General features: G+C 41.8%; 1 protein-coding gene across 2 annotated transcripts in view; it reads right to left on the minus strand.

Moving 5' to 3' along the window:
• The window catches only part of LOC117439802 (neurexin-3b), a 298,311-nt gene that overhangs the window by 16,104 nt on the left and 257,384 nt on the right, over positions 1-24,823 (minus strand). For both annotated transcript variants that reach the window (XM_034075888.2, XM_034075887.2), the window contains 2 exons: positions 21,834-21,923; positions 20,064-20,374 (listed from right to left, as the gene is read on the minus strand). In XM_034075888.2, coding sequence (XP_033931779.2) covers positions 20,064-20,374; positions 21,834-21,923 — 401 coding nt within the window. The remainder of the gene's footprint in view (positions 1-20,063; positions 20,375-21,833; positions 21,924-24,823) is intronic.

Genomic DNA, 24,823 nt, shown 5'->3' on the forward strand with positions numbered 1-24,823 from the left:
TACCGCAGTCACCCTTGGTTAAAACTGGCCAGGGACCCTTGTGGCATCTTTCTGTTCGTTATTTCCTGCAGTCTGTACATCATAATAAAGGCTTAAAAACAGCCACAAATGTTTTGGTAAACAAGTAGTCTATCAGGTTTTGCTTCTACACCGATGTTACACAGATTGTGTACAGAACATTGGCCTTAAGACCCTCTTCTTTCGGCAGGCCTTCCAATACACTTTGAGCATGGTACACCTGGAGTATTGCCATTTCTATCGCTATCTCCGACTTTTATTTGAATTACATTTTTATTATTATTTGTTTAATCTCTCAAATTGTATCAGTGTCCTTTGTTGTAAAGCGCTGCGAGATTTGTCTTGGCAGATGAGAAGCGCTATATAAATTAAATGTATTTATTTATTATTGGAGTATATGTGGAAATTCATGAAAATACCTGCAGTACCTGAACTACACACTCAACTTGTGCTATGAACATTTACATACGTTTATGTATCAGAATCAGTTTTAGTGCAAGTACGTTCACACATAATGGTGCATATACTGTATAAAAACAATAAGAGAAATTAGGATTTAGAGAAATTGACAAATACATATTTGCAGAAGGAATATTGAATTTAAGTCTAAAACATTTAATATATTTGAAAAAATATTATCGTTATTTCCCCATCAAATTAGTTTAGTTACAGTCTCCGAGTGTAGCGCCTGACAATTTGCAGTATTACCCCCTGGGGTACACTTCCCCCTGGAAGCAGTGTATTCTGGGGGAAAACAGAGTTGATATTAGACCAGTGTCTGATAGGCCATGGAGGTAATGGTGATTCAACTATCATTGAGTTGAGAGATGAAATGGAGCATTCTGGAAAGACTTAGCAGACAAATGGGACTAGTTCCATGTAACATTTCTACAAGGACTGACATTGCTATGACTGTTGAAGAAGGTGTTGATTAGGATGGCCAATCAATGTGATGTCAAATGGCACGGCTTTTAACCCAGAGCTAAGCCTCCCGGAAAGTATTGATAATCTCTCCGCTCTCTTGACTTGTCCGGCCAAAGCCCTGCTGCAGCTGGACAATCCTTATGGACTTCATCGTCAAGCCAATTCACAGATAAGAGGAGGACTGATGTATTGTAAAGGTCACATTTCATTGGCAGAAAGGACACACTCAAGAGTCAATTGCATTTGACTAAGCCACCGTAGTAAGAGACCCTCTAATCAAAACGACTACGATACCACTCGAATAAATCCAAGAGGGCTTTTGAAGTGCCAAGTTAGACATTTGTAGATCCACTAGATAAGCGGCTGATCCATTTCCATAAACACACGATATATCTCTAGGTGTCACAACAGTTCACACTGCTGATCAAGGGCTTAGGGTGCTCTGTTCCCCGCGTTCGGTGCTAATGCGTAACCAATGAAGTGACACGCAGCTCACAATCTTCTCCCAGTCCACCGGAGACGTCTATGATAACGTATAGCATGATGCTGTAAATGCAAAGGGTGCTCATGGAGCGGAACAGACGCATAAGTGTGCAGCGATGGGAGCCTACAGCGGGGTATGGCAAAACGATGCGGTTGGCCAGCGGGACAACACAAACTGATTTCACAGCTGGGGAAATCCAATTCTCTCTGTAAATCTCCATAACATAGAGTGGGATATATTTTGGCAGCAAAGTCATTTCATTTTCGCTGTAATTATTCTCAACAAACGTCATTTTTAAGAGAGTGGGTGGCGGGATTTACAGGCAGTTGTTCTCTGTGTGTGTGTGTGTGTGTGTGTGTGGGAAGCTCTAATATACACATGCCTTCTACTTCCTGTGTCTATAATACGGGATAATTCCAGAACATAGAAACTCAGAGGCTCTGTGCGTCGTCGTGCCTGATTATCCTGATTACCCTGCCTTCGAGTGATGCGCAAATTCCTAACGCCACAAGCAAACGCCACGGCCAAAATCAATAGGCAGACTTCATTAAAACGGCCTTTACCTCTGACCACTTCAGCACATCAACTGAAAGGATCACGCCGGCGGTCGATGGGATAGACAGCCTTCGTGAGAGAGCGGTCTCAGAACACACAGCTTTTAGTTTCACAAGTGATGGCGAAGACACTGACAAAGCAGAGAAGGCGCAAAGATGCTGGGTGCTTCTGTTTCGACAAAGCTTCTGGGATGTTTCGTCAGGAATTGTGGGCCGTGAATCAGCCAGCAGCAATGCAGATAGCATGAACAAGCGGAGCTGCAATTACCTCAGCTGCTGAATGGATGCACGCTCCATCACCAGTCAGGCCTGACCTCAGAATGGACAACGAGAATGCAGGATTGATTAACAATAAAGGGGAAGCTTGGGAAACCTTACCAAAAAAGACCACTGTGCCTTTCAGCAATGATTCTTTATTTTATATTACAAAGGCAAGTTGTGTGGAAGGACTGCTTTGGCTATTCATGTAAAATGTTAATTAAAGTGAGTTTTATTTTTAAAGTATATGTTTTCAAGTCTATCTTTAAACAACACTCCCATACAATATGTATTCTGAGCAAGTTCCGAGTGCTTTTTTTCGCTTCAATTGTTTTTCTTTTCTTAAATCCCTCTTCTTCTTTTAAAAAGAAAATGTATATATAAATATTTCTTTTATTTTACAACCTATTCCCAGTAAAAAAGAGAAAAAAACCTCAATAACATAATAACAATTAGACAATTAAAAAATATATATATTAGAATTGCGTAAACTGAGAAATAAATGAAATTGTATAACAGTCAAATAAACAAACACAATTCTTATGTTTTGACATTTTCTCTATTGTTCAGGAATTAAACCCACAAAAAGGTAATTTCTTTAAAAAAAAAGAAGAGTTTACCTCGAAAGGATTGTACAAGGCTGCTGCAGCCTAATACAAGCTAAAGCTGAAATCTATTTGTAAACAGACCTCAGGCTTTGGATGCTCTCTCTTACTTTATTGAAAGAGCATAAGGAGTGGATAGCTACAGGGTCAGGGTAAGGCAGAACACATATTATAAGTGTACATACTGTACAAGCTAGACTTGACAATATGTGAGTGTATCCTTTAATTTCAACATATGTGTAATATTTTGGCAAGAGATGGGTCCTTAAAAACTATCAGTGACAACAAGAACATCGAGGCTTTTCACCCTTTCACCCATATTAGAGGAGCAGCGGTTTCACTGCAGGCTGCCACGTTCTGCTGCATCAAGCACATACATGCAACCGGGGTGGGGCAGACTTCTTCCAGGAACAAATACAATCCAATATTCAATACAGCCCAGTCACACTTTGAAATGTTTTCTAGCAAAGCACAATCCACCTGGTTTGAAGCATAAAACTGAGAGCCAGGAAAAAAAGGCATGATTTACTTAGTTTCTATCACTTGTGTTCATTATTTCAAATGGTTTTCAATGTGCTTAACTACTGAGGCTTTCCATATTATAATGAACATGCAGGTGCACTCACACCCTCTCTTCACACCTGCGGATGATAGAATGGCGTGGCTGAACCCCCGCTGACTTTACAGTTAAATTTAAACAAGATATGACGCAGTATCACTTGTGTTCCACAGATGGTGAAATTGCAATCACCTCATAGCAAACAGACGTTCTAAGACTATGCCATACTTCAACTTCAACTACAGAAAAAGTGATTTTTTTCCCCCCAGCTAATACTTTAAATAACTCATTAGATTGTGTGTTTACATCCATCGTCTGCAGAAGTGGGAAATAGTGGAGTACAGGGATGCACGATATTGGTTTTTGAAACCGATACCGATAACGTCCTGCTTCTCAAGACCGATAATACAATTTTTTTTACGCCACTAATTATTTTAACGCGATTAACACATGTGTATTTTTTTACCTTGGCCGCCCCGTAGTTTCAGAGCGCATCGAGTTTAAAATACCATCTACAAGCTGATGCTGACATCCCTGCTCCTGCCGCCCGCTTGTGGCAGACCACACTTCCACGCTCACCGGCAGGCACCGACTGGCCATCGGGAGGACCGGGAGGGTGTGTGTACGTGTGGCCCGAGCGAGCGAGAGAGAGACCTTACGTGCATTGTTGTTGTTAGCATCTGGTGCTAGCTAGCTGCGCTAACGGATATAAGGAGCTGTTTAAATGAAAACAGAAGAGCGACATTTCGCCACAACTGCGCCGAGCACTTGACTTTATGCAGGAAGCCAGACAGTGGGACATTGTAGGAGAAGTCAGCACACTCAGCACGGATAGTGCGCAACATGATTGCAGCGTCCAGGCAGCTCCGGTTCGAGCATATGCCTTGAGTTGCACATAGCTCCAACGCGCGCTAAGATAATTAAAGGGGGCCTTATTATGTTCATCTTCAGGTTCATATATGTTTTTTGTGCTTCTACTGTGTTCTTTTCCTCATACTGCCTGTGCTGCAGCACCTCTTTTCACCCTCTGTCTGAAACCAGAGCCCAGTCTGCTCTGATTGGTTGGTTGGCCGGCTCTGTTGTGATAGGTCAACCGCTCAGATGTCTCGCCCCTTAGCCTATCACTTAAAATGTGTTGGAGCGCCAGCCAATAGAATTGTGACTGTTACAAAGTGATGTCACTATGTTAAGGAAGTAAACAAGGGAGACCAATGGAGGCGTTCCAGGAGTGTGTGGGAGAGAAACTCACTATCGAGGGAACTTTTGGATTTCAGCCTTTTCCATGCACAACTAGATAACAAACTAAAGGACGCTTAATAGGGCCCCTTTAAGGCGGAGAACCCGACTTCCAACCTTAACATGTCTTCTGAAGTGGAAGCTCTACTGCAGGGATGAGCTTCATCTGAAGTGGAAGCTCTACTGCAGGGATGAGCTTCATCTGAAGTGGAAGCTCTACTGCAGGGATGAGCTTCATCTGAAGTGGAAGCTCTACTGCAGGGATGAGCTTCATCTGAAGTGGAAGCTCTACTGCAGGGATGAGCTTCATCTGAAGTGGAAGCTCTACTGCAGGGATGAGCTTCATATTTATTGCCGATGATATTAATAATACAACAAAGACAAATGGGATGCTGTGACTTATCGGATTTGAAGTGTTATTGTAATGGATATTTTTAATAAGATCGTAGGTCTCTATAAAACAATGAAAATAATAAGGAGAAAATATAAGAATTTCATTTGAATAATATTCTTTCCTAATATTAAACTTCACAATTGAAGAAAACACATTAATCAAATATTTCCCAGAGGTATTTTGGCCCCCAAATATGCATAAGTGTGCTCTGTGAGTACATTCTGTTCTGCCCTAAGATTATAGATTGCACAATATACTCTTTCTTCGTCCCTTTCCTATTTCCTATTCCTAAGTATTACTTAAGTTTGTTGTAAATACGTTGTATTGTATTATTGTCTTCGTACGCTTTTAACACACCTTCGTAGCGATGGCGATGTTTCAGGTGACTGATCAGGTTCGAAGTATTAGGGAGCGCTGGATTTGTGAAGAACTCCCCTCTTCCTAAACCACTAATACCACAGTACTGGCAAAACGGGAGGAGCCGAGTGAAAGACAAGCGCCCCTCATCCCAATCCACCCACACCGCAGTATTTTTTCTTTTTTTTACCCAAAAAATATATTGTATATTATCGGGGCTATTAATACTGGTATCGGGTTTATCGGGATGACGTCATAATTCCTAATATCGGACCGATAATTATCGGGCATCCCTAGTACAAATACTTCGTTACTGTACTTAAGTACATTTTTCTGGTATCAGTACTTTACTCCACTAATTATTTATCTGACTACTCTTTACTTTGACTTTTTGATCAGGTATTTTATTTGAACCCAAACACCTGTACTTTCTACTTGTTACATTTTCCAAACAGCTGGTTCCTTTAGTCTGAATGTGTGTTTGGTGCGTGATCATTATTATTTAGAGTCATTGCGTGCCTATTGATTTGAACACGATCCGTGTATCCATCACTTCCTGGTCTTCTCTAAAGAAGAGGGACCAATGGAAACGTTGTCATGTTGCTGTTGTTCAGCATGGAAACATTCATTAGCTAGCAATGACATTATTGTTCTATTAAAATAAAGGGAGGTCAGGTACTCTTTAAAACAGCTGCTAGTTATGGGTACTTTTTACTGTAGTACATTTCAAAGCCCATACTTCTTTACTTTTACTTGAGTAAGAAGTTGAGTCAGTAATTCTACTTTTACCAGAGTATTTTTAAACACGATTATGTGTACTTCTACTTGAGTAAAGGATGTGTGTACTTTTGCCACCTCTGATCGTCTGAGGTTCAATCAAACAGAGAACTTGGGAATAAAGTCTTCAAATGCACGGCCGGTAACGGGGAACATCTGCTGCGTCTGCGGAGGAATATTCTGCTGAGCATGACGGTGATTGGATCGCTCACATCAAAGCAGCGGCTTGTGCTCAGCAGGGTGAGAAGAAGAAAGACGCGATGTGCTCGACGACTGTCTATAGTTTCCCCCCGGGGTCAGAAAAAGCAGCGTCAGGTCTAAAACGCCGCCTAGGTTACACACATGACATGAAATATGAACAGTGCTGCGCTTTGGAGGGGAATCTAAACACACACATGAGTACAGTACAGTGAGTCATAGCAGGGAGGGCGCGGGAGGTGGCTCCTGAACGCACCACGGACTTATCACAACGAATGACCTTCACATGTTTCTGCGCCCGGAGGCTGAGGGGAACACTGAGAAACAAAGCCTTTTGAGAATAAGAGACACAACATTATAGATCCCCATTATAAAGCCCCGCTATCAAACCCAATTTGCTTTATTCACAATGTCAGGATGCCTAATGGCGGATTCTTTTTGCGTGTGTCCTGATAGGAATAAACCCCAAACAAATCCATTTTCCTCGAGCGACTCATGCTGGCAGCCATTTGCCATGGATATCCAATGTGGTTGCATGTTCAGAGATCAAAGTGACGACGGCGGCGGCGAGGCAAGGGCAAATCAAAGACTCGATTCAAAGCAACTTCTTCTGCCCTGAGGTGCTCCTTCGCCACCGTGGACATATTTCCCCACATGTTATAGATGAGGCAACGTACAGCGGACTACTTTCAGAAATGGGCCAGAAAAGTGACAGAAATCAGAGGTCAGAGCGACTCCCGTTCCTGGCTCCTCTTTCTCTCTATCTCACTGTCGCTCCCACTCCACCAGCCCTCCTATCAGAAAGAGATAGTCATCTCCATGGCGGAAGCTTCGCCTTTCTATTGATGGCTGTCTGAAGCGCGCGTTATCATGTCCGATCTGAGCTTTGACAGGCCGACAAGGGAGAGGCTTGTATTACAAGGGGAATCAATGGCACTCGGCCATATCCCTATCAATAGGCTGCCACAACTCTTTTTGGACACTCTGGGACAGATAAGATGATTTACCCGAGAAACAAATGATGAAGGGAGAGGGGGGAGGAACTGGCAGCACAGAAGTAGGTTAAAAATAACTCAGTTGTGATTCTAATAAAACATTTGACTGCGATGTTTGTTCTTCATTAGTAACAACATTGTAAGATGATGAAAGCAAACAAAAGGAGTGCTAAGAAGTCCCGCTGTTAACCTTCGTCAGCGACTAAGCAGATAGATGACAACGGAATGAGCTCCAGAATCCTCGTGTAGGGCCGACGCCGCGCGCTAAATCATTTCCTAGATCAAATATTGATATTTCGAATGAGCACCCTCGGTGGGCCTTTCTTAGCGGCCTCCTGGAGTCAGCACATTTGTCTGGGTCTTTCCAGGTTTATGGGGAAATGAAAAGAGGTGAGCGTGAGCGGTGGAGCAAGAAGGAAAACAGCTTGGACGGGGGGTGAACAAAAAAGAAAATGTATTTAATTTGTCAACCCTTGCCGCTGTGTGTTGGTTTCAGCAGAATGGGTTATGTGCCTGAGTATTTCTCCCTTTCTCAAGGACCTGCTTTTGTACACAGAGCAGCGAGGGTTGCTGGCTCACACCAACTCTAATTGCCCCGAGGCCATAGGCAGCCACTTTCAAACAGGGTCATTCATCTTCCCATGGAAAAGGAAATGGTCTTTGGCCCTGATCCTTAATCACCCCCCTGCCGCAGAGTACAAGGTCATCAGGGAAGCCCTGTGACAAACACACACTCATGTACACACACACTAGGCAGCATGGCAGAAAGACTGAGGGTGGTGGGTGAGAGACACATGTGAGGTGAGCAAAAAGAGAAAAAGAGCATGCCACCCTGCAGGTGAAATTGGAGCAGAGATTATAGAGTTATGGTTTGTGGTTCTCCCCTTCAAAGAGGGAGTCAGGAATTCACGTGGATGTGGTGGTGAGAGAAGCTGAACGCCGTGACGAAAGAACAGGCAGAGAGAAGATGAAAGCCTGGGGGGGTGGGGGACAGGAATGGAAAGGGCTCCATTTCACTGAGGATTACAAGATATTGCAGAGACTGGTACTCTAAACAAAGCCACACACATGTGTCTTACTGAGAGACTGTTAAAGGAATGATTCAGGAAGCACCATCAACAGTTAAACAAGGACATCCCGAGTAAATTGGGCTGCATTTCTAAAGTAGCAGGATCATAAGTACATTGTCAATTTAGGATCTTATTTAATACTTTAGAATCACTTTCATAGTTGCACTTTACACATGCAGTTTCACTTTTTAAGCTGCAACTATTCATTATTTTTATTTGGGTCTGATTGATTGATTAAAGTAGACGGCACATATACATACTGTAAGGCTAAGTCCAGTGATGTAAAGATTGTTTGATGTTTAAACCAAATACCAAGAACATTCTCATTCTGGGCTTGCATCCAAGATGTGATTACAAGAGAACTTTGCAACAAGCTAAAGCAAGCAGCAAAATACATATGTCCAATTTTATGCTTTTGTTGTTGTGCTTTAAAATGTTTTATTTGTTTATTGTGCTGTTCCCCTTTATTATTTCACTTCATATACATTATAATGTTTGCCGCCCTGTGGCTGTGGACAACACAGGCATCCCATAACATCTTTATCTTCATTGATGCCGATCCTCACGTGTTGTCCTCTTGAGATCTGTTATGAAGTTGTGCACATTTGAACAGAGCTTGAATTATTCTGATCATATTAGGTCTGAGACCGATTCATAAAACAATTTCATTCTGCTTTGTTAGGCTCACTTCATTCAATTGTTTGCGATGAATTTGCTCAGCCGCCGATGGAAACCCCCAATGGGTCCAGTAACTTAATACGTCAATGTTTTCTAATGTTTTGTCTGGTGTAATTATGTGTTATCCACATTGTGAATAGCTGTTGATTGGCGGACTAGTGTTTGAGCTGTTGTTCGTGACTTAACAACTTTATCAATAAACTGAGTTTACCTCACTAAATACAACAATACAATCAATAAGTATGGTGCAATATGGAAAGCTATTGACTTTCTATGAGAATGTGTTAAGTCTGAAATAAATTGGACAATTCACTTTTATCCCCGTCGACTACATTTTGAGCTCCCTCTTCAATCTTGGTGTATTTCTCAGAGTCAAAGGCAATTACGACTTCAAGGCTGTAATGCCAAATCGATGTAGGCGTTATGTAATGGCTGATGCTGGCAGCTTCACATCTCCAAAATTAGCCGGCGGGTCCCACCGGGTCCAATTCCTAATGAGCGCAAACCAAATTAAGCATTCGTTTTAGTGTCCCTTAAGAGGAGGAAAGTTGAAACGTAATCACCAACCAGTGGAGAAATGATTTCAAATATGCTGTACGTCTGAGCCCTCCCACAGTACTCACACACATGTAACGAGGACTAACAGTAATTGCATGCACGCAGACACATGGATGCATGCAATTATCCTTTACCCGTCACTGATAGGAGCAACAGGTTCTATTGTAGTGCAGCAAGTCTCTGCGGGCACGGAGGAGAAACATTAGCGCGCTCTGTTAACAGCCTAGACGAGCAACCAAACAGAAGAAATTACTGCCATGGAACATCAAAGGTTGCGTCTCTGAGATACATCTTTAATTAAAGAGGCCCTATTATGTTTTTGAGCCGTTCCCTTTCCTGTCATTTTGAGCATGTAAATGATCTGCAAAGGCTAACATCCCAAAGTTACCTCCAGAGAGAGTTTCTCTCCAACACTCTTGAAAATGCCTGAAACGCTTCCAGGGAAATGACAAGGGGCGGGACATTTCTGACACTTCTCTAATCGGTTGACCAACAGAGCCGGCCAGCTAACCAATCAGAGCAGCTCTGGTTTCAGACAGAGGGTGAAAAGATGTGCTGCAGCACAGGCATTATGAGAGAGCTTTTTGAACATTAAAGCAAGTACACACAATTGTACCTGAAAATGCACAATGTGTCCTCTTTAATTACATTCTATTGAATAGACACATGGTGCCTTCTGTCACACGGAGACAGGAATGCATGTATAGATCTGTGAATATTCGCGCAAAGACGCTATCTTATGAGAGGCCGTCTAGCTCACAACTCATACTTGTAAGACCAAGTATGAGTTGTGAGCTAGACGGCCTCTCATACTATCTCGCTGTGCTTTTTACTCACATAAAAAGATACGTTCACACAACTACATCGATTCATTACCACCACAGTGGGAAACTCACCAGGTGCATGAGCCCTGATCAAACACAACTGAAATGATGATTCAGTATAACATACAGCTTCATTTGATGGGGTGTAGTGTTAATATTTCAACATTATGATTATTTTCTATCTGTGAGAATCTCATTCATGTCTAAAATATATCTCTGACATGTTTAGCCTTTGCTCAAAGGTCAGAGGGTGCAAAAGCAAAAAAAAGCACTAAAACATTACTTAAAGCTACTTTTAGTGTGTGATGTTGTGAGCTGTTGTAAGCTATCGTGCTAATGACCGCTGGAGTCGGCTGGGTTTTATTTTTAACTTCAAAAGTATATGAGGCGAGCCACTTAAGAAGGAGGGAGGGGACTTCTGAGATGCTGTAAGCAGGGAATGTAATATTTATCTTCTCATGAAACCTTAATCACGACATATTCTAAATGGTTAGAAGATACATTTAAAGCAAGACAACATGAGTTAAAAATAATCCTGTGGGCCAAAAGAGAGTGATGCAGAAGCGAATAAGTGACAGGTTTTTTTTAAAGAGGGAAAAGCTGTAACTCTCTGAGCCTGATATAGAGTAACTTAAAAAAGTGCTGGCAAAAGAACTTTGACCTTTATAATAGTTTTGTTCCCAGAACCGTTGTGCTGGAAAAAAGTTAATTAAACACCACCAAGAGTGTGGAATCTCACAGCAACCTCTCAACGTTTTAAAATGTCTTGGCACGGGATTTAGTGCCAACTGTTCCACTTTGATAATCCCATGCAAGACTACTGGCATCTGCTCAGGATAAATTACATCTTCACTAAAATAATAATTATAATAATCTAGATTTGAGTACGCCATTAATAACATCTGGAATGCTTAAAAAAAAAAAATCACAATTGTAATGTTGAACTCAAAGATACGCTCCGTAATTAGAAGTAAATGATCTTGACTGAAGTGATTGGCTAAAAGATAATTGCATTTAAACATTTGCATTTAGCTGGAACTGGCATTCATTAGCACTATCAATCAGCCTCATCACCTATTTAGCTTTTTCGTTAATTTGTTCCTGAGAAAGATCCTCAGGAAAGTCGGATTTTGGTGAATGATGAATCCCATTGTCCTTGTGAACTGACTACATGCCAGTATCATGACTAGCAGGTAAACTCCAAAAGTCATACCATAGATATTCAGGGTGAACATTGAGATAATTAAAGGGGGCCTTATTATGTTCATTTTCATGTTCATATATGTTTTTTGTGCTTCTACTGTGTTCTTTTTCTCATACTGCCTGTGCTGCAGCACCTCTTTTCACCCTCTGTCTGAAACCAGAGCCCAGTCTGCTCTGATTGGTTGGTTGGCCGGCTCTGTTGTGATAGGTCAACCGCTCAGATGTCTCGCCCCTTAGCCTATCACTTAAAATGTGTTGGAGCGCCAGCCAATAGAATTGTGACTGTTACAAAGTGATGTCACTATGTTAAGGAAGTAAACAAGGGAGACCAATGGAGGCGTTCCAGGAGTGTGTGGGAGAGAAACTCACTATCGAGGGAACTTTTGGATGTCAGCCTTTTCCATGCACAACTACCTAGATAACAAACTAAAGGACGCTTAATAGGGCCCCTTTAAGGCGGAGAACCCGACTTCCAACCTTAAAATGTCTTCTGAAGTGGAAGCTCTACTGCAGGGATGAGCTTCATCTGAAGTGGAAGCTCTACTGCAGGGATGAGCTTCATCTGAAGTGGAAGCTCTACTGCAGGGATGAGCTTCATATTTATTGCCGATGATATTAATAATACAAAAGACAAATGGGATGCTGTGACTTATCGGATTTGAAGTGTTATTGTAATGGATATTTTTAATAAGACCGTAGGTCTCTATAAAACAATGAAAATAATAAGGAGAAAATATAAGAATTTCATTTGAATAATATTCTTTCCTAATATTAAACTTCACAATTGAAGAAAACACATTAATCAAATATTTCCCAGAGGTATTCTGGCCCCCAAATATGCATAAGTGTGCTCTGTGAGTACTTTCTGTTCTGCCCTAAGATTATAGATTGCACAATATACTCTTTCTTCGTCCCTTTCCTATTTCGCCCTTTTATGACATAAGTATTACTTAAGTTTGTTGTAAATACGTTTTGTTTCGTGAATACTTTTGTTATCCAGTGTGAAAAAATGAAAGATTAAAGATTCTACATATAGATAAATGAAGCACGTCCACTTCCTCCTACAAAGTGAAGTGTTTTGAAGATCTTCCTTGTTGAGAAGAACTGGGGCCCAGGTAGTGTCACCTTTGTCGCTTCAGATGTAAGTTTGAGCTCTCCAGAGATGGCTGACTGGTTATAAGGCGACACATGTCCATGTGTCGCCTTATAACCAGTCAGCCATCTCTGGAGGCAGCTCAGCAGGAGGCGAGGCTGTACCACCTCGAGCCTCTGTGACGTCCTGCTGGTCAGCTCACAAACAAACTGCTGCCCTGTGCGCATCTGTTTCTTTAGGTGTGTAGCGGATGTGTGCTGTTTGCTTGCCCCTTGGTGTCTGAGTGCCCCCGCCGTGACAGCAGACACACACACACACACACACACACACACACACACACACACACACACACACACACACACACACACACACACACACACACACACACACACACACACACACACACACACACACACACACACACACACCTGGAGGATCTCTATACGCTGTATTGTGAGGCATAGGGGACATCTATTACAAAACCCCCTGTGGTTGAGAACTCCCTGGAGCTAGCTGCCGGCTCTCACACACTGAGACACAAACTGCCCCCGAACGCACGCAAACACACGTGACCTACAGACATGAAATTGCAAACATCTACAAACACGTTCACGCAGAGAAGTCTAATGGAAGTAGCTTCTTGTACATAGCGTCTTGCATGAAACATTCATAGAGAAAGTCATAATGGAGTGTTGCACACACTCCGTCAACGGTGAAAGGAACACAAGTCCTGACAGTGCTGGAATGAGTTTGTCATGTTGATGATTTTGGGCATTGAAAATCCTCTCGTGTTCTATGACAATGTAAGTGGATGCAACAGAGCTGACGGACGCTTAAGCATGAAAGTAACTTAACTTCCTTGTGGATGTGTGCATGATGTGTAGAAACTGCATGCATGTGTGTGTGTGTGTGTGTGTGTGTGTGTGTGTGTGTGTGTGTGTGTGTGTGTTTCTATTCCTTTAATGAGCCACACACAGCAGCAGGGTGCCCATCGCTCTGCTGTCTCCTAATTGGACCTCGTGAGCAACGAGTGGACCTCCAGCATTCATCTCCCAGAATTCACTGGGAGGAAAGGGGGCCTAGCAGGGCAACAAAAGAAAAAGACATATAAAGGGAAAACATATATAAAGAATGCATCCCTGTGAAAACCTGCCTACTAGTTTCACCTCTATGCAATTACTGGCAGGTATGGGCGGTGGTTTTAAAAGGAGGGTGGTCACAGAGACTAACTAACTGAAAATAAAAAAGGACTGATGGTGGATCCGCCCGAGCATACACAAGCAGTTGAACACACTCATCAAACATCATGGAGCAGACTTCCACGTAGAGACTCGCGGAGCGCGGCACAGCGCCTTCCTCACTAGCTCTTGAAGAGAGAATAAATCAGTGATTATTATATATCCCCAGGCGTTAAGCATCATCCCCGATGTACTTCCAGGCTGAAGACTTTTCTTTTTGTCGCTGCTTTTAATTGAACTATTCACATCTTAAACTGCACTGTAACTTTTATCCATGTATTTTTCCTTTTAATGTTTATTTTAATAGCTTTTCTTTTTTTAATGCTTAATGTCTTTGATTTTTTGTAAAGCACTTTGAATTGCCTTGTTTTGAAAAGTGCTACATAAATAAACTTGCCTTGCTTAGACAGAAAAAGGCGGGTCGGGGAAAACAGCGATGGAAAAAAAAGTAGGCTATCATGGTAGCTTAAGTGTGAAACATCTAATCTCGCAACAGTGTGAGTTGATTCTGGTTCATGACCTCTGCTGCGTGATTCCCCCAGTCTCCCTAAACTCCCTGCACCTCATGCTATCTATCAAAACACCTTGGAGAACATCTGAATACAGATCTAGGTGCCAAAGAAGAGTCCATTCAATGCAGTCATTATGAAACGTGTGTCCAATGCGCTTTTCAGCATAAAAAAGGCCAATTAAACCACACACAATGTACCTCTCATGTTCCCGTCTCCTGAGCACCGGGCCAGTTGAAGTTGATGGACGCGAGCAATTTCTTTAACACGGCAACCATGCAAATCACTTTCAGTGTCTCTCCCTCAGCCGTGTTCCCCCACGGTACGCTAGATTGCAGCCTCCTGTACTAATTGTCCCCAAACATCTCAGGCCAGCAGTGCGAGTTAATTGAGAACGAGAGACGTCGATATCCCCTGATAGACAGACTCGCATAAATGAGTATTCCCACACTGACCATCCACATCAAACCAGAGAGCGTGAAATCTACTCTTTGGTTTCAACCAGTACTCCTGTAGAGCTGGAAAAGCTTAGGTAGGTGCTTAACAAGCTATACCTGTTTTAGAGAGGCTTAATTAAATGCAATACTGACATTTCATCCACCTGTGTGTCACCCTGACGGATAACCAACACAACAGAAGATCAATATGGGATTGACGATTGAATTTGCAGTGAGGAACTTCTTAAAAACATCAACACTCACAGGTATAGAGCAGCATTGTTGGAGAAAAAAGTATCAATTATATGAACAATTTGGCCACATTTTCATGAAACTTGATGGAGGGACCAAGGAAGAACCCATTACCTTTTGAATAGACTATTCCTTTTGTTAACCGAATGCACTTCTAGTTTCCCTTTTATCTTCAATGGGAAATGAATACACAGGTTTATTCCAAACCCAGTTTCAAATGTTGCCTCAAAACTTAAAATTGTTTTAATTGTGGTTCCAAACTAGGTCAACCTTTTGAACGAAGCAAAAAAAGAAAAGAAGATAAAACCTAGCTATGCAACACGAAAATGTTCCTTCCTCTCTCTTGTACAAACAATATACAGAATGCCTAAAACATTTTTCAGTTTTTCCAGAACCAGAGATAACGCCTTATTTATTTCACTCAGTCTTCCTCTGAGAAAGCTGGAGCCTACATCACCCACAATGCACCATGATAGAAAACAGTTCAGTCGGGGAGTCTGGTATACTAGTAGCAGCTAATGTAGCATTGAGCCAATAGCTTAAAGCAAATATAAGGAGTGTCCAAAACTTCCCTTTCTTTTTCTTTTCCCCAACGTATATCCTTATTGCCTTAAGCGACACCACTTGAAGTAATGTATACAATATGGCGCAGCTCCCTGTTGAGCTTCAAAAGGCTTTGTACCCCTTTCTTCACATACATAGTAGTGCATCTCAACACTTTGATGTGTACAATTGGTGTGGTTTTCCTTTCATGGGAAATCATCTCCCGTCGTTCATACTGGTTCTTTTCATTACATCAGCTACAAGTATCATTTGAATCAGTATTGTTTAACTTCCAGAATAAGTGACATGCCATTTCAACTTCAACACCAACCACTTACTGTATGAACACTGAGCTCAGACAGCCAACAGAGCTCACGTCAACCGGTTTATTCCTTTGGGGAGAACACGTTGCCATATTAAAAGCAGCTAAAACAAAGCTTAAAGTAAAAGGTTTGTAAGAGCACAATATTTATTCCATTATTCTTGTTTATATGTATTGACTGTTGTATCGCTCTTTCTCAACCTTATTTACTTGTCTTGCCACGTCAATAAAGAACTGATTAATATTTATGCGATGGGATGGAGAAAAATAAAGGGCTGTTTGAGTGTCAGGATTTCTCTGTTCATTCTGAAGAGCAGCTGTTTAATGTGCATATGTCACGCGCAGCATTATCTTCGCATTATGATAGCATTTCTGTGTCACCACGGCTTTACACAGCGTCATGTTAAGAGTCTATGGCAGGGAGGTAAAGCTAACATGGTTAGCATTGGTCACCCTCCACTGAGGCACATGATCAAAGAGATGTTCCGAATGTTAAACGGATGAAACACAGAACGATGACCCGGGTTGAGTCTTTAGAAGTTAGGCAGGCTTTCGGGAGCGGGACAGTGGGCGGGCGTGGGCGCTCTTCTTCAGTCTGTTGACATGTGTAATGCCAGGTCTAAGGCCCTGTATCATATCCACAAAGAGGTATGACATGGCGAAAGAAATGGATTGCTAGCCTAACGCTCAGACATCATTGGACTACATTTTACAGAAACAGATTGTTGCGGTTTACAGGAGCTATGTTGTCCTCTTGTGCGTGCAAACATACACTTAGCGAGTGTTTCAAAGCTCCACAACACAAGGAACGGATATTATTTTACCGATTTACCACATCTATCCAAAGGTTGTTGTGATGCAAGAAGATATTGCTCATTGCCTAATAACTGATTATGGCCAAGCATTACATTGTATTACAATTGATTTTGTCTATAAGTGGAATTCTGAAGATAGAACTTGTAGAATTATTATCAGAATTGGGAATCTTATGTGCATATAAACCTTCTTTTTGAATTGAGTTTTGTGTGTTTCTTGTTAATTGAAATACTTACGTCTAACTTCAAGGTTTACAAGTTCCATGTTTTCTCTTTGTGCGTTGAAACATTCAATTAGGGAATGTTTCATAAGCTTGGCAACACTAGGAAAGGGAATCGTTTTTACTTCATTTTTACAATTTATTCAGAAGTTCAGTGTTGCAAGAAGATGTTTACAGCAAACAAGTTTCCTCATTTGTCTTCTTGCAACTTTAAACATATATAAATGGAAAGCCAAATGTGGGAAAATGGCATATGAACTGCTGTTCCATTAAAGTAAGTAAAGCATTACATATTTAGTGAATGACTGTATCTTAAGGTTGTAAAACATACTTCAAACAGCTGCAGTTAAATCTTCTAAACCACAACGGTCTCTTTCCTGTCCACACTAGTCTTTAGACCCCGCTGAGGTCACACAGTGTCCAAGTAACACGCTGACAGACAGAGAGCAAGTGAGAGTAAAAGAAAATGAATGGTGTCTGTCGGTGCGTCCCGGCGGAGCCATCATTAATTAAGCGTGAGATTGGTTCTCTCCACTTCCCACCCCTGTCTCTCATTCTGTTGATCCTGAGATGTCAGGGGATTCGTCACCTTGGAAAAAGAAACAGCTAGTGCTGGTGAAGTGGACCAATAATAGATGTGAAGATATCAAAACACACACATTTAAAGTCTACACACACACCCTCAACTAAAACAGCTGCACACACACTGGACTCCGGCTCGGTTTCAGATTCCTATTGCTCTCTTCCAGCACTGCGGTACATCACTAATGATAGCTCCACTCTCTCTACGGCCCTATACTACCCTGAGGGGGGGAGACATCTGCCAAACTGGTACAGGTCCTCTCTTTACCTCTCACACCACCGTGTTTGACAGCCGACTTGGGAACAGTACAATTAAAGGCCTTGGCAAATGAAATTGCGCGACACAGCTCTCGGAAGTAAAGGGAAAAGTTAGGGAGGGCAAAAAAAAAAGTAGTTACCAAAGATAATTTGGCATCAAACAGCCGCATCTTGGGTATTGACAAAAGTGGTATAGCTTCATCATTTCACCTTGAAAAGGAGAATGCTGTGTATAAAAGATCTTTCACATAACGCAGGCAACTTATTGACTTCCTTTGATATTAATAGCCTCTGACACAAAATGCCATTTTCCCAGCGATGCCACGTTATTCTTTGATCCAATGTGACCTTGTTGATGGTGCCGGAGACAGATGCTCGTGTAATGTATCTCAGTTCAGTCATCATCATCGCGCATTACTCATTCTACGCCTAGACGGAAAAGAATATGGATTGCTCTGCTCTTGCTCCGGAACTTCAAAACCGCACTCATGAGAGCTTGACACTGGGCCTTTCTTGGTATTTAGTGGCTTTCCAAGAGCTCTGGCTCTGACTCCCACACGGTTGCACTCTGATAGAGACATACAAGTGTCAAGGGCCATCACTGCACGCCGGGCAATCTGTTGTTGAGGTGAAGAGGCTGATAACAGCGGCTCCTGTCTGTCGTCCACCAACAACCCTGTCTCACCCCCCCTGAGGGAGAGTTATTGCTTTAATATGAACAACGAATGGTTCAATTTGTCCTCTGGGTGTCAAAGGACTGCTCGGCGTGATTACTTTCTTGGCACGGAGGTGACATTCATTGGCTTCGAGTCAGGAGGTATTGGAGAAAGGCCTCTGGTAGGCCGGAGTGGGTGAATGACAGATACAGATGGACGGAGAAAAGAAGACAGAGAGAGAGGCAAGGCCGGCTTTGCACACCTCGACGAGCAGCAGCATGCAATCCTCTTAGATTGAGAAATACAGTATTCTGAACTAGGCTGATCAAAAAGGGGGAAAAAAAGCAGCGCCGCTCCAATCCACCCACTCACAGAAAAGTCACAAAAACACATCAAATAGAGGAGAGGGCTTTTGAATTTTTGGCATGTCACTTTATCACATTTTCAAAGCTGATAATTAGGGGACAAAATATTCAGCTCACACTCAAGTTTCTCAAGGAGCAATGCAATTAAACGCAACTGTACCAACACTTTGGACACTAACCAATGGGTTTATGGAAGGAGTTTGACATTTTTGGAAAAGCAATCATTTCCTTTCCTGTCCAAAATAAGATACAACAGTTGATACAGTGTCCAGTTAACATGAAGCTGGAGCCAGCAGCCGGTTAGTTTAGCTTAGCATAAAGACAGCTATCTTATCAGTTATCTTCAGACAGTCAGTCTAGCTGTTTTCCCTGTTTCCAGTCTTTGTGCCAATCTAAGATAACCAGCTGTTGGCTCTTGGATTCATATTCATCAGACATATATACGAGGGGTATCAATTTCCTCATCCAACTCTGGATAAGGAAGTTAATAAGCGTATCCCCCAAAATATTGAACTATTCCTTTAAGATAAGTTCAGGATATTATTTGCATTGTTGACTCAAATCGTTCTACAAACTGGGCCTGAAAAGGCACTTACTATAGGATTACATAAAAAAAGCATTACTGTAGCTCAGTAAGAATCATTTGACGATATTTACAAAATGAGATATGAGTTTAATAATATTAATTATTTCGAACATATTCAATATTGTATAAATATAGAAGCAACTTTTAAATAATTCCCAACTTCATTTGTGGTTTCCCTCTACCTCAATATACTCGTTTTTGGAGTGTTCTTCTTTTGCAAATTAATTATTTAAAAAAATAAATAAAAATATGATAATATCTTTATCATGAATTCTGTTTTGGCTACAATACTCCTTCAGTAAAAATCGGATTTTGACAATTTTATAATTATTCCTCCAAATTCTCTTTAGATACTGTGATTATATCCTTGTCGTGAAATCTTTTGGCCACAATTGGCTGTCCTGATTGGAACACACACAGAACCATCTTTGAATTGAAACTAACGTCACTCACCGCACACATACATACTGAAGCACACATGTTGCCTGCCTTACCTGAATGGTGGGTGGTGAACGCTGTTTGCGCGTGGTCGTAGTGGAGAGCGTGGTGGTGGTCTCAATAAAGGTGGTGGACATCTCCGGCGGCACCGAGGTGGTGGTGCGTGCGGCGCTCCGGGTCACCGGCACATCGCCCACCAGCCGCACACTGCCGTTCACCTTGACGTTGCCGTGGCCCTCAGCGGCCATGTTGAGGACTTTGAGGCCGTTGTAATAGAGGCCGGAGAGCTGACCCTGGTAGGGTCGCTTCCGGTCGTTTCCGCCGATGGAGATCGTGGCCTGGGTGTTGAAGATTGTCAGCTGCCGGCCTGGCGCGGAGGGAGGGACGATAGTATTTATACGCTTGTGATCTAAAAGCGGAGGAACTACTTTTTTTATCACGGGTAAAAAGCATTAACGGAAAAATACTATGTCTGTTACGACTATGGATTTACTGCTTGATTAAATGAGTGAGGATGTAGGTAAAATGGTTAAAAGTGATGAAACATGCTGAAAAAACTCCAGTATCAGTTCTCAAGAACCCCACCTGTTCTGTTCACTCTAAAAGCCTGCAGCTATATGCACTGCTATCTACAATAGGAAGAGCTAATGCTGGAAACAACACAAACCATTCAGCTATAGCAGCTTTATCGAAACACATGCAGGTGGAGACATTTATTTTTGGAAAAATGAGCTAGAACAAGTTCCACAGGCACACTTAATATTCTCTGGACAAAACAGTGGACTCATGCGGTAGGATGATTAATAAATACGGATACAGGGTTTGGCATATTATGATAAAGTATGGGCAATACACGCTCACTGCATGTCATGGGGAATTTCATTAGGAGACGTCTAAATATCCTTGTCAAAACACAGTGCTCATGCATTAATTATGAAATGAAAATGTACCAAACTTTTGCAATACTAGAATCATAATTGAACATCTCATTGGTATAATTTACATACAGAAAGCACTGCATGCCTGTCTTATTTGCACAATTACAATACACAAGGAATGACAGGGAGAAGACGTACATGTCACAGAAGCGAAAAATGAAATAGCACGTGTGGAGTCATGCAGGCAGCAGTAATGGGGTTTTCACACCTGAGTTTTAGCAGTTGTTAAAGGGACTTTATAATCAGGTTAAGATCTTTATGTGCAATGGACTTTAAAAAGCAGTTTATGATGATATTATGTGGAGTAAGAGAGGCAGGAGTAGATTTCTTTTAATCCTCGCAAATGTTTTAAACAAAAACGAGGTGGATTTCAGTGATTGAAAACTCTACCAGGGCACGTTGGTAGGCTTTGCTGTCAAAAAGGCTCCACTTAGCTCTCCATCACCAAACAAGTGAGGATTTGATCGTGTGCGATGTGTCCAACTACAATCAGATACATTACAGCAGGGAGAAACACCTGCTTTTCAGGGGGGTATGCCCACTGATTAGTTTGTTCTCAAACATTGCAGAGGATTTGAGCCAAGCCTACTGTTGCATGCTGTCCCTTTAGACAATTTTGCACACAGTACTTATCTTTGCATGGTTTTAAAAGCTCTTCAGTCCCTTTAACTGGACACCATGATTCAACACAATTTTAAAGGATGACAATGACAAAAAGGGGGAAGAAATTAAAAACCAAAACCAAAGGAGAGAACTCTTTTTTTTAACTGGATTCTTTAAAAGGGTTTAAGGGGTGGTTTTTCATTCTCAGAGGTTGAAAGGGAACAAGCCGATGAAATGACAGAAAAATAAAAAGAGAAACATTCTAGAAGGTCGATAGAGATTTACCTTTCTCCTGAAGCCAATCTTCTACTGGCCGGGTATATTTGAACGGGATTTTCTTATTTGCCATTTGATAGCGCTCAATGTCGCTGTTGCCTTTAAAGTTTGAGAGTTTAACAAACAGCTTGAAACAGTCGGCAACAGCAACAGACATCAAACATTTATACAGTGGTTTATAACGATGTTTATCTTTGTTTAGAAGAATTTAGAAAAGCTTTATGATGAGTTTTTTTTCCAAGTAGCTTTAGTTTATATGTTTTAAATGTATATTTATACAGCACACTCCACACCAATATTTAACAAAGTATCCATAGACTAAAAGCACATTTTCATAGCACTCATAGAAAATACACACTTTTTAAACAACCTGCAAGAAAAGGTAAAAACACAGGAAATACAACCAGTACAGTAATACAATCATTATATTGCATAATAAATAGGCATCACATGGTTAAAAAGCTAGAACATGCATTAACTGCCTTTCTGTGTAGCAAATTGGAGATAATTAATATGCACTTGTTCTCCCACTGGACACCACCTGCTTTAATATGTCAAGGGCCAACAAATGATTGGGTTGGAAGCGTATTTGAAAGGAAAGCCTGTGTAGCAGGTTTGTAAGGGGGCATGAAGTACTGCAGACCTACTGTATGGGGAGGGAAGTCCCACAGCGACACAGATTCGAGGAGGACAATGCATACAAATGATATCATTATGGTGGGAGGTCTTTTTGAGAAAAAAGCGCTGAACCCCAGCTGCGGCAAATAGGCCACCTTTTACCTTGAATGCTAAGTGTGTGCTTAGTATTTTTTTCTGGCATGTTCCATTGTGTATTTTCCAGGTTGCAATATTTTGTCACCGAGGCATTCCCTAAAAGACACCGACAATACGATTGGGACATTCAACTTCAAATATTTTGGGGTATGACAAAAGACTGTGAAGCCTTTAAAGAATAATGACACCATGATGTCACCCAGTAACCAGATGGGAAGGTATTTGGAGGGAAAAAGGGCATCAGTATTCCATGATTTATAGCACAAATGAAAGGGCAAGGCTTTACAATTGTGAGAAAAGGCTTTCTGGAAATGCTGCTTGGAGTCTCTCAGGTGATTTATCCACTGACTACATTATACACACACATACTCAAGGCAACATGAGTGCATCCCTATTTTCACTCTTGGGCAGAAGCCTCTACGATAATGGCTTGGCTGAGGCTCAGGAGGTACAGTGGGTTGTCTAATGATCGGTGGTTTCGACCTCTGGTTTATCCAGTCCTTGGGCAAGATGCTGAACCCCACATTGCTCCCAAAGGCACAGCCATTGGTGGAGAGTATGTGTGAATGAGCATTGGACTAGACGATGAGCATTTCGGCAGCTTGTGAAGCCGCTCTGCCATTGATGTATGACTGTGTGTGAACTATTAAATGTTCGCATGAGGTGTCAGAACCCCTCATAGCCGGAAGACTCAAAAGGCGCTGTAAAAACAAAAGTCCTTCCATATTCAAGTCCATATTAAAGCACCCTTTGCATTGTTAATGTTAGGGTAGACAACAGATCTATCTTATTAGGTTTTTAAAAAAACATGGTTTAGGCTAAACCACGGGACACAAAGGCCGATCCCATGTGTTTGCTAGACCAATCCAACACAACTCCCTTGAACCCTCAGAGGACTAAAGATCTTTTGTTGTTTGCCCGTTACATTGGAATAGCTAAAAGCCCAGTGCGTCTCATACACACTTAAGGGGGTGTCTGTATTTGACGCCCTTGGAGTGAGACCAGGCTGCCAATTTCGCTGACTAAGTGTGTTTTCTGGGTAAGATATCATGCCTGTCTTTGTTCTACACAGTCTTCTTTTTGTTCAGTTATTACCTGCATATCTGAATACCAACTGTTCCCACCTGCTGAATACAATTGCACATAAGGAGGGAGCACACCACAGGTACATTAAACTGTTCATTAAGCCACTTATGTGGCAACGTAGTTAGGTACCCCATATGCTTGTATCAGTTTCCTCTCCTCACTCCTCTATTCTATCGGTCCTTTCTACCTGTCGGAGAAGAACAAAAACAAACTGGCCAAGTTCTCAGCTTAAAGCCAGCTGGGCGGGATGTGTGTGGATATGGCTGTGAGGGATCTCCAGGAGCTAAAGGACCGTATCTGCAGCGTGCCAGCAGGTTAATCAGCTACTCGCAGGGCTCCAGCCCTATTCCTTTGATCTCAGAGGTGGCAGCCAAATACACTCTCCATTGGACGAGGACCACATAGGGAGGTATGATGGCTGCATGAGAAACCAGAGGACTGACGGAAAGGTGAGGACTTTCGTGAAAGTAGGTGGAGGGATGGATTGGGGCGGGAATAACACAGAGGGGAGGATGTGCAGCGTCTACAAAGCGTTGCTAATATGTTCACTTAGCTGGAGTGGAATCACATCTGAAACTGAGAGAACGCAGGGTAAGCTTGGCCTGCACTGCTAATGGCTTGGTCTGAGGTATAGCTCTTACATTGTTCTGGGTGATGAATGAGGTGACAGCCCCCCCTGTAATGAATACACCACAAGCTAATTGTCCAACTAATGAGAAAAATCTCTCTAGTTTGTCAATTTGATATTCAATTTCTAAAGGTGACTCCAGAATGGATGACCTTACCAATAAAAGCAGTATTGTTTATTAAAAAATCTATATTTGTTTCAAAGCAGAGTGGACACATATTTCACTATTTGTATATGAAGCTTTCATTACAAAGAGGACAGGGAGGTGAAATTAAGCAACGTTATGTGTTTGATTATTTCTCATATTTCGGTGTCATCTAAAAATCTATTATTAGGTTGCACATATATACCTTTCAACTATGCAATAATGATTGAGTCTTTGATTAAACTCTGATAACTTGTTCGGTTAGAAATCTCCAGCACAGACACTTAGTATACACAATGTTTTAGCCATTCAATTCTTAATAAATAATACCAAAGAGGATTTGTCCAATGTGATAAATTAACAAGT

The sequence above is a fragment of the Pseudochaenichthys georgianus genome, chromosome 24 (assembly GCF_902827115.2).
Source record: "Pseudochaenichthys georgianus chromosome 24, fPseGeo1.2, whole genome shotgun sequence".
NCBI lineage: Eukaryota > Metazoa > Chordata > Actinopteri > Perciformes > Channichthyidae > Pseudochaenichthys > Pseudochaenichthys georgianus.